Consider the following 10,746-nt stretch of genomic DNA (forward strand, 5'->3'; position numbering starts at 1 on the left):
ATATTCTAAGTGGGCTTTAAAAACTATTTTAAACAGGTCCATGACACTCTGGGTCAGGTTGTGCCACCAAGTGAGTTTTGATGTCAAACTTTTGGAGGAACAAAAACTTTTTAGTTTTTCAGAGATTTTTTTAGATAGAGGATTGTGAATGTATATCCAATACCACTACAGATCAAGATACAAAGACTGTTTATTTATTTATTAGAGATGAAAAAGTATGGCAAATTAAAATTTAGCCAAGTAGGAAGATGTTCCTGGCAAATCTATCCTTACAAGTTAGGAAATACAGGGAATTCCCTGGTGGTCCAGTGGTTAGGACTCCACGCTCTCATTGCCAAGGGCCTGGGTTCAATCCCTGGCTGAGGAACTAAGATCCTGCAAACCGCACAGTGTGGCCAAAAAAATTAATTAACTACTTAATTAATTTTTTAAAGAAAGTTATAAAAAACAAAGTTATTTAATTTTAATTTATTCAAATAAAGTAAATGAACATTGAGACTACTTAAAAATGTCTATGTTAGAAGCAGTGAGTATTCAAGTTTGAGAACCCTGGTACTTGCAGTCTTTTGCACTTCCTTTGCACTTAACCACAGGTTGCATTTCCCCTGGCCTTTGATTTTCACATTGTTCAAGATTTCAGGGATTTGGAGTATTTCCCATTCATCTTCTCCTTAGTATGTCCCACTTTTTTATTTAAGTGTCATTTTGCACAATGTAATTTGTTACGCACTTCGGATATAATGCTTCTCAATCTTCATGCCTTGACACGAAGGTAAGTTTTAATTGGTTGTGAGGAGTGCCCCCAAGTAATTAGTTATGAAAAGTTAAGGTACCACAGTTTATAAAGGATTTTACATGTGCATATATGGGTGTATTTAAGGTTTTCATCATAATAACATCACTCTTGCTTGTAATGATATACTTTCTTGTTAGGGAAAGAAGTGGCTTTATCACACTGTGAACTACCTATAAACCCGACTGCATGGAACTTCCCTGGTGGTCCAATGGTAAAGAATGCGCCTTCCAAGGCAGGGGATGCGGGTTCAATCCCTGGTCAGGGAACTAAGATCCCACATGACGCAGAGCAATTAAGCCCAAGTGCCGCAACTACTGAACTAGCGCGCCTCAACTAGAGAGCCTGCATGCCGCAAATTACAGAGCCCACACGCCCTGGAGCCTGCAAGCCACAACTAGAGAAGAGAAAACCTGCAAGCCACAACTAGAGAGAAGCCCGCGTGCCTCAACAAAAGATCCCTCATGCCTCAGTGAAGATCCCGACTACCACAACTAAGACCCGAGGCAGCCAAAAATAAAATTAATTAATTAAATAAATAAATAATAAATCTTAAAAAAAAAAAAACCTGCATAATTTACCTATGTCTATAACCAGGGAAATCATAGTGTCCCATGCGTAAACATTAGTCGCATGTGTCTTGGTAGAAAAGAGAATTGATGCTCTAAGACATTCCAAGATGTATCAAAGTCACCAGAGGGAATGTCCAGTGCTGTCAACTAACCACTCTGAACTGTGTACTGTCCTGTGCTATGTCTTTTTAAAGAGGTGGGAGGAGCACTTGAAGGAGCACTGTACTTAAATGTGGCATGCCTCAGTTGTTTTTTTCTTTTTTTCCTCCTGGTTATTCTTATTATTTCCTTCAGTAACAACTTGTTTGTCCAGCACCTCATATCCAGTTAAAAATGCACCAGTGTTTCATGATATCAGAGTTGAAAATTACTTTGGAGGAAACAAAAATTAAAAGGCACAGCCTTGTGAAATTTCAAACTTAGTGGGAGTTGGGGTGAGATGAGATGTACTGAATAACTATAAATCATATATTATTGAGCGCTGACTGTGGATAAGGGTCATTACAGACATTATTGTCTTATGTCATTCTCATTCTGCTGCATGGTAAACATTAAGATGCCCTTTTGCACATATGATAATGGAAGTTCATTCTGAAGTGACATGCCCAAAGTCCCTCAGCTTATAAGCTAGAGAGGCAGCAAAAGTGAAACCCAGGGCTCTTTGGCTGCGAAGCCTCTGCTCTCTGTACTATACCTGCTACTATGGGACATCTACAGAGTGCGATGAGGGCCCTCTGAGTATTGTAAACATGCTGACTGAAATACAGCCATAGAATCTTGAGGCTCTGGAAGGGACCTCAGCAGTAAATGAACTCTAAGCCCACATTCAAGTATGTGACTCCATTCAATCTTTTTCAATCTTTAGCCATCAGTCCCTAATACCAGAGTTCCTCAAAATATGTCAGAGGACTTCACACCTGCTTCACAATCACTGCAGTACCGTTAAAATGCATATTCCTGGGCCCTATCCCAGACACACTGAATCAGAATATGAGGATGGGGCCTGGGAAATTCCATATTTTGCAAGCAAAACTGGTGTTTTTTAAATTGTAAGTCATAAAACAAATTTAGTGAATGACATCCTGTATTTTTTTTTAATAAAATTGTTTGGAACAGATTAGATTTATAAAGATTAGATAGGAACAGAAAACATTAGAGCACTGCTCTTAGTACTGTTTCAGGGAACTTTCGTTCCAGGTTTTTTTATGTGGATTGGAATATAAAAGGTATTTCTCACCATAGATCTCAAAAACATTTGAGAAATACAGCTGCTTTAAACAACTTTTATCCTCATTCTTATTTGTCCTTTGAAATAAGTTATCAACCTTTTTTAAAATTATTCCCTTTACAAAATATCCAAACTTCTATGTCCTTTTCAGGATCTCAGTTATTCTAATCCAGGATTTTCTGTTTTATTCCCTGATCTTTTCACCCAAGGGCTATATTTAACTATTGGTTTAATTATTTAATCAATATTTTACAATATTTTTCACTTTTCTAAGATTTCATAAAATCCAATTCATTCTTAATCATTTTTACTTCGTATTTTACACAACCTCCTCACTATCTGAAGTTATTTTACTATCTAGATCCTGGATCTGACTCACATATATTAACTTATTAAGTTTATATTTTGGAAGGTGTGCCAATGCTTCATGGTCTATATTTAATCCTTTAAGTCTTTCATTCCCTTAGTCTTTCATTTTCTATTTATATATACTATTAGATAGAATTCTTTACTGGCTTGTCTTCTTTTGAATTTCCGTTGTGTAACTGGTACTTATTTCAATTTTCACTTTATCTTTTTCTTTGAAAGAAAAAAAAAAAGGAAAGAAAACAATCCCCATTAAGACATGAGGATTTTCTGGGTATATCTTTACAGTTATAAAATGATGTCCTGGCATTTTAAGAAACTATAATTGCCTTCTAAGGGATAATATGAACACATATGAATGTTGAGTGAAGCTGAACTCAAAAAGTGCTTTCCTCAGGTATGACTTAAAATACAGAAATCTCTACAATTCGACACAGTATGTGATGACTGCCCCTGAGGTAGTACAAACCCACTGATGGAATTACAGTCACAGAATCTTCAAGCTGGAAAAATGTCCATTCAGTCATTAACCTTAGTCCTTACCACCTTTGGAGCAGTGTTTCTCAAAGGGTAGCTGAGGACCCTCTGCATCCAATTTACTTGGGGCACATGATAAAAATGAAGCAGTGGGACTTCCCTGGTGGTGCAGTGGTTAAGAATCCGCCTGCCAATGCAGGGGACATGGGTTCGAGCCCTGATCCGGGAAGATCCCACATGCTGCAGAGCAACTAAGCCCGCACGCCACAACTACTTGAGCCTGTGCTCTAGAGCTCGAGAGCCACAACTACTGAGCCTGTGCTCTAGAGCTTGAGAGCCACAACTACTGAAGCCCATGCACCTACAGCCCTCGCTCCGCAACAAGAGAAGACGTGGCAATGAGAAGCCCGTGCATCGCAACAAAGAGCAGCCCCCACTCGCCGCAACTAGAGAAAGCCCGCATGTGAAGACCCACCACAGCCAAAAATAAATAAAATAATTAATTTTTTTAAAAGTGAGGCAGTGAAATTACAATGTTTTTATAATTTGGGTTTGTTTTCATTTCATAGTGAGAGGAAGGAAGCTGACTAAAAATACAGGAGAGATACCACTCAGACCTATTTTAAAAGGTGCCCTTGGTAGTGAAATGTTGAAAAACAAGGTGGATTTCAAACTACGAGTTCAAGAAAAGTGTCTTCTTCTTAAGATAAATACTTGCTTAAATTTAAATTTTAAAATATAGGTATGCCACACTGGTGGTGATGCAATATGCCAAAATCAACTGCCTATATTTAGTAATTCAGAACATTTAAAAACACAATCTTAAACATTTCTGCACTCTTGCAAGAGACTAATAATTTCAGGGATTTCTGTTAGTACAGCAAAAACAGGCACATCTATAATGAGGCTATTTTCAAAAAGTTCTTTTAATAGGGTGGAACTGTGAAGTCTTTATTACTTCTATTAAAGATTTCTAATATTAAAGTAATTGATATTCATGGTAAGATCCCATTAAAACTATGGCCCTTGCTTTACCCATGCTCTTTATGAAATGTAGGAAAACGTAAACATTAAGTATACTGGCTGATGATTAATAATTAAAAATTATGTTTGTAATTTTACTGAAAAATATGGTTGTATAAATACTTTAGCTGCTGAATTAGATTTTCATGAGTTGTGCCACATTTTAAGGCTATTGTTCCTTCTTTAACTATATACAAAAAACATTATCAATTACATAGTTACTTACAGCACAAGCAAACTATAATTATATGTTCATCCTAGCTTTCACTCAAAGCTATGTTATAAATTCAATGTCTAAACAAATCTGTTCCAATGGATGAAGTATAAAGATCAGGTCTGTAAGGTCAAAGACAGTATACACTTTTCAAGTTGTACAGCAGAGCTATATATACATTAAAAGCAGAGCTACCTCACAAACTCCTAAACCCGGAACTTTTTAAAAAAAATTTGGGTATAAAGATCAAGGTGGATATAAAAAAAAGAAAGGTGTCAAAATTTCAAAATGTGTTAGTATCTTAGTCCCTAGGGGAAGATTCTACCTAAAACCGCCACAGTACCTCCAAAGACGTACCACTAAGAAACAACATAGATGAACCCCCTTTTCAATAGCTAGCTTTAAATGTGAAATGCAAATTAAGACTTCAGCTTCAGAACTTAATAGAGATATGCAGAATAATAAAATGAGAAGTTTGAAAACTCTTGGCAATGTAGAAGCAAAACCTTTATCTAAAATCTTATTTTGAAAATTAAGCCTCAAATCCAATAAATACATTTTAGATGCAAATAACTTGTAATTCATTGTCGGCGTGACTTTTAAAATCACTACTTCAAATTTTATACTATAAAAACTACTCTGATTTCAAAGACCAAGACTTTTCTTGAAAACATTATTTTAATGAAGCAGTTATTTGATATCTCAAAGAAATGCAAGAGCTCAGCAGATCGCTTTTATTCTGGAAATTACCTATTCCCATTTTAAATTTTGAATTGGTCAAATATATTTCGACGGCAAAAGAACTAGCATTAAAAGTTTGCTCCAGTGAACAAAATAACGTGCCTCACATGTATAAATGTGGTGTTCTTCAGTAATCAGGAATGCATTTTGAATACTCTTGCCATATGTTCAAAAATGAAAAACTTCTCTTGCAAAGAAGCTTTAAAAAAAAAAATACGCTGAAATCCACATATTTTGGTGTGTATTAAATTCATCTTACAGACCCATCTCATTCTGACCACTCCAATTGGCCTGTTATGCATGTGACATATTAGGAGGCTCTTCTATCTGAAATAACACGATATTTTACATTCCATTAAAAAATGCTGGACACAGAACTTCTATTATATATCATCTAAGGTTCTCAACAATGTCAAAGTACATTTTGCTACCATACAGAAACTACCAGAAAGGCCTGGTCTTCAAAACTCAATTCCTCTCAATACTAAGACAATCTTTTAGTAACATACACAATATGCCAGCAAGCCAGGAAACAAAATAAGGTCCCTTTGCTTTTTCTTTTATGGAAAACTGAATTCAAGTCCATTTTCATTCACAAAATACAGTCTGTCTTCATTATGGTAATATTACAAAGCACCAAAGCTGATTTACACGATTTCGTACAACCAGTTTTCTTAACGTATCAGCAACTTAAAGTACCTGAGGTGTTTCTGACAATGGAGGGGCAAAATTACACATTGGTTTTCTGCAAGTTTGGGCTCACCATGCGGCTTTCAAATGTTAAACCCTCAGTTTTCACCCAGAGGGTTACTTCTCACAACCACACTTTTAAGGCACTTACTGTCCCACATGTTATTTCACCAACTTTTCCATTTGGGAGGCATATATCTGAAAAAGGCACTTAGTGTCAGATTTCAAAGTTGCTATTTATTATATATACAGACTGTTAAAATGCACTCAATTTCTCCAAATATACAAATTTTGACAAAAATTACTATCAATTAGGACAGTTATTTGCCTTTTGAATCAAGCTGGTACACTAAATGCTAGATTTACTATATTGCCCAGTCCACCCTCCCCCCACTAAAAAGGTAACTGTCACAAACAGCACAAGTTCCCTAAGAAAGAGAGCCCAGGAAAGAGTAAGCAAATGTCAGTCACTGTAATTTAGAGAGGTCTTCTGAGCAATGACTCCTTGGGTTTTTAATAATTCTCTCTACTCACAAGCTACAATCTTTCTACAATATTATCTAGTATTAAATTTCCTAGGCCTTCAACTCTACGTAAAATTTTATTATCAATTAAAAAAGATAAGTTTTCAAATGACACTTGCAGGAAAATGTGAAATGCACATTTCAACTATCTTAAAATAATAATAACTATAGCTGAATTGTAAATACTAGAAATCATAAATTGACTTCTGCTATGGGAAACTTAGCAAGACAAGTTTCTGGGATGCTGCAAACCCAATAAGGCATCTTCTTATGTGTACAGTAAGAACCCTTATGTCATTACTAATACCATCCAGCTTCCCTGTATGAAGAGTTTGCATACTTACCCAGGAAGGCAAATGGAAAGTACACAGGGAGGAAGATGAACTGCAGCAAAGCCTTTGTCATATGATAGTGACCTATAAAGTATCAAATAAAGGTACATCATCAGTGTGGTAGAGCTCTACAACTGAGTCCCAACTCCTGCAACATCTGTGAAGGAAGGACCCCGAAACCCAGGAGTCCAGCTCCCCACCAACCCCTCCTTCTCACCATCCCCACCTCTACGCTCGAACTGTGGGGCAATAAAGGCAAAGAAGCTCCCTGTATTCAAAGGGCAGAGGCTGAGGGGAGGGTAGCCCAGCTGGCATTCTAGGGTGTCTCCAGCACACTTGCCCCCTACTCCCGGTATGTACAAGGCAGCTGATCCATCCTGCAAACCCAAAACCCACATCGTGATCATTCATCAACTTGCACAAGTGATCGCCGCCCCCAGGACAAATGCACCAGGAACCAAATCATGGCAATCGATAGGCAGTCCGAGCCTCCCCGTGCCCAGGAGCCGGCAGGAGGTAGCAGGGCGACGGCAGCAAATCCAGCAGATCCAGGTAGCGCAGCCCTCAGCCCTGCAGACCTGGGCGGCCACAAATGTCGCCCCAACGCCCGGCCCCGGTCACAATCCCGAGATTGGAGATCGGAACCGAGCGGGGAAACACATTCACCAGAGCCCCCGGCGTCAAGTGCAGGGCCACCAGGTCTTCGAGGTCGGGGTGGGGGGAGCTGGAAAACGGAGAGGGAGGAAGGGAGCGAGGGATCCCACCCCGGCTTTGTTGCTGGTCACCATCAAGTTTGCATCTTAGTACAAAATGTCGATCTTTAAGGCTGACAAGACAGAGGCAGAGGGAGAAAGAGAAAGGGAATAGAGTCCATCTTGCTTTGGGGAAGAGGGGGGAGAAAAAAAAATGAAGTGCAAAGCCCACACTCCGGGCGTAAAAGTCTGCTAAACACCGTTCCATAACGGAGGAGCAACGAGTGGGGTGTCCCCGTCCCCGTGCCCGCTCGAACTGGCGGCGGTCTGGACAGAAAACACCTCCTCCCTCTCCTCCTCTTCCTCCTCCTTCCCCTCCTCCTCCTCCTCCTCCTCCTCCTCCCTCCCTCTCCTCCCTCTCCTCCTCCTCCCGCGGGCCCCGGCGAAGATCCCGCCGCCACCGCCGCTGCCTCCGCTGCCCCCCGGGGGGGCACAGCCGCTCCGCCCGGCGCTGCCATTCCGGGCTTGGACCGCGCGGCGCGCGTGGGGCCGGGAGAGGGGTGGCCGCGCGGAGACGTCCGCGCCGGGGACCCCCTGCGCCCCCTCGCCGCGGGCTGGCTACAAAAGTCGCGCGAGCCGAGGTGGCGGCGGCGCGCAGAAGAGGCGCGCGTGGGGGCCCCACGTCGCGAGTGGGCAACCCCAGGAGATGGCGAAGAACGCCCCTCCCCGCGCGGGGAAAGTACCCCGGTCCCCGGCAGCCCGGCGTCCGCGGCCGGGAGAGGAGAACTGGACGTGTCATTAGCAGGACAGGCAATGGTTTCAAAGCCCCAGGCCAATGACCATCAGCAGAGGCAGAGCTCGCTCCGTCCCCATCCCCCATCACCTCCACCCACCTTCCCCTTCGTACCCCCCCACCTCCACCCCACCTCGCGAAACTTTTCGGCGAGATCCACCTGGACTAATTTGTCCTCAAACAGTTAAAATATTGACTGGACCCTACACACCAGGAGGGAAGGAGAATGCACGCTTTATTTTCCTTTCTACCGAAAGGAAAGCAAAAAATAGCTTCTCTCTCCGTCTCTCCCTCTCCCCCCCACCCCTGTCGTACATGTTGTGTCTTAGCTTTTTGCATCGTTTCGTTTTACCTTCCTCATTTAGCTGAAATGATCGCGGATTATTTCACACATAAACGTGTTCCAGATTCCTGGATTCAGGGTCCTTGTAAATTACAGGACTCGGGTTTGGTCTCAGTTACGTTAAGTTTCATACAATACCAAAAAATAAAAAAAATAATAATAATAAATTGCTGAGGGTGAGCGAGCGAGACGAGGTGGAGGAGGAAAAGAAACCTCGAGTCTGATTTCTGTAATTTACTAGCGACCCGGATCGCAGCAAATAACAGGGTAACACGAGTGTGGCTTAAGAGGGCTGGGGAGCTCTTTCTAGAGGCATCGACCCCATCCCCGGATAAAGGATCTGCAAGTTTTCTGTCATCGCGACCATGCAATGCCATCACTTACCTTCAGAAATAAGACTTTAAACAGCCAAGGCCTTCCTCCTCCCCTCCACCACCGCCCCCCCCCCCGCCAGCTTCGCTCTCTCCACCTTAAACTTATTGACACAACATAATCCCACATTCAAGCAAAATCCTGACACAGCCTCCCTCCTCCTCTTCCCCCTCCTCTCTTCCCTCCCGTTCTCTCGTTCGCTCTCCCTCTCGTCCTCTCCGGTTTTCTCTCGCTCTCTCTCTTGCCCTCACCCCCCGCCCCCGCCGGCTTTCCCTCCCTCTTCTCTCTCCCCTTCTCCCTCGCCCTCTTCCCCCTCTCCCCCTATTCTTCCTCCTAGCCACTCTGGCACTAAAACAGCACTTTCTCTACTCGCCGCGCATTTGGTTAGGGGTGGGGGGGTGAGAGGGCACCAATCTCCGGGGCCGGAACACCCAAATCCCAACTCTCCAGATGAACGAGCAACTGGGCTGCTGTTCCCGGTCACCGACGCAGACGAAACGTTCGATAAATCCACTGAGGGCTGGCTCCTTGTACCTTCCTCCCCTGCCCCGACTCCCCAGGCCCCACCTCCCCGGCAGCCGAGCCCAGGCTGGGCTCCACGTACTTTCGCCGAGATGAAGTTTGGGGCTCCCCAGGCGGCCAAGAGCCGCCCGCCGGCGTGAGGGCTCTGTTGTTGTTTTCCTCAGGCTGCTCCTGCCCGCGCCGCGGCTCCCGTGCCCCTCTCGGGCGGCGCTGCCTGTGTGCCGAGAGGTGCTGGTTGCAAACGCAGCCTGGCACCGGCTGGCCTACTACTCCCCAGCCCGGCCCCCAGCCTCCCGCCCGCAGGGCACTGCCTTCGCGCCCCCCGCTCGCCGCCGGCGCGGCCGCGGCGACCCTCGCCCCCGACCTCTCACGACCCAAAGTTTTGGCGGAGGGGTAAAGTGCCCGGGGAGCGGGCCGGCTGGCGGCGGCTCCGGACGCGCGGGGTTCCCTCCGTCTTCCTCAAGTCCAGCCTACCGGCTGCCGCCACAGCCGCCGCCGCCGCTGCTCCTGCCGCGGAGTCCTTGGGGCTGCAGCCCGGCGGCTCTCAAGTGAGTAGGAAAACAGAAAGTGCGGGGAGAGCGCCCGGGAAGGGCTGGGGATGGGGGGGCGCTTACCTCGCGGGCTCGCCGGGCGCGAGGGCGTGTGTGTGGCTCGCCCTCAGCGGCCAGTCAGGGGTTCTCTATGGGAAAGTGGAGAGAGAGGAGCTCGCGGAGCCGCTCTGCCTCCGCTTCACTGTACACTGCTCCACATACAGTACATGCAGCCAGGAGAGACTGAAAACACTCATTTTATATAAGGCAGCCTGCCATTGGTCCGCTCCGTGATGGACAGGCCGCGCGGCCAAACAGAAGGCCCGTTACACCCAAACACACGCACACATACACACATTTTACAGAGACACACAAAGATCATCACATTTTCTATTTTCTAATGTTCGGGACCTGTAGACAGTAGGAGAGGACAGGTAGAGAGGCCCAGCAGAGTGGGTTGCGAGCGAAAAACCCTGTTTGCACCAAGTTGCAAGGCTTGAAACTGGTGTCCTTTTGACTTGGGAGGGTTATAGT

The 10,746-nt window shown here is 44.3% G+C and overlaps 1 protein-coding gene across 10 annotated transcripts in view; it reads right to left on the reverse strand.

Moving 5' to 3' along the window:
• The window catches only part of BBX (BBX high mobility group box domain containing), a 281,580-nt gene extending 271,147 nt beyond the window's left edge, over positions 1-10,433 (reverse strand). For 3 of the 10 annotated variants that reach the window (XM_079921627.1, XM_079921626.1, XM_079921621.1), the window contains exons 1-3: positions 10,297-10,433; positions 6,973-7,044; positions 6,256-6,302 (exon numbers count right to left, since the gene is read on the reverse strand). In XM_079921627.1, coding sequence (XP_079777753.1) covers positions 6,256-6,302; positions 6,973-7,033 — 108 coding nt within the window. In that variant the 5' untranslated portion in view covers positions 7,034-7,044; positions 10,297-10,433. Of the gene's footprint in view, positions 1-6,255; positions 6,303-6,972; positions 7,045-9,764; positions 10,079-10,156; positions 10,209-10,296 lie in introns of those variants that run through there. The other 7 variants (XM_079921624.1, XM_079921628.1, XM_079921631.1 and 4 more) reach the window with 4 other exon arrangements.
• Positions 10,434-10,746: the final 313 nt, after the last annotated feature.

The sequence above is a fragment of the Stenella coeruleoalba genome, assembly GCF_951394435.1.
Source record: "Stenella coeruleoalba genome assembly, chromosome: 5".
Taxonomy (NCBI): domain Eukaryota; kingdom Metazoa; phylum Chordata; class Mammalia; order Artiodactyla; family Delphinidae; genus Stenella; species Stenella coeruleoalba.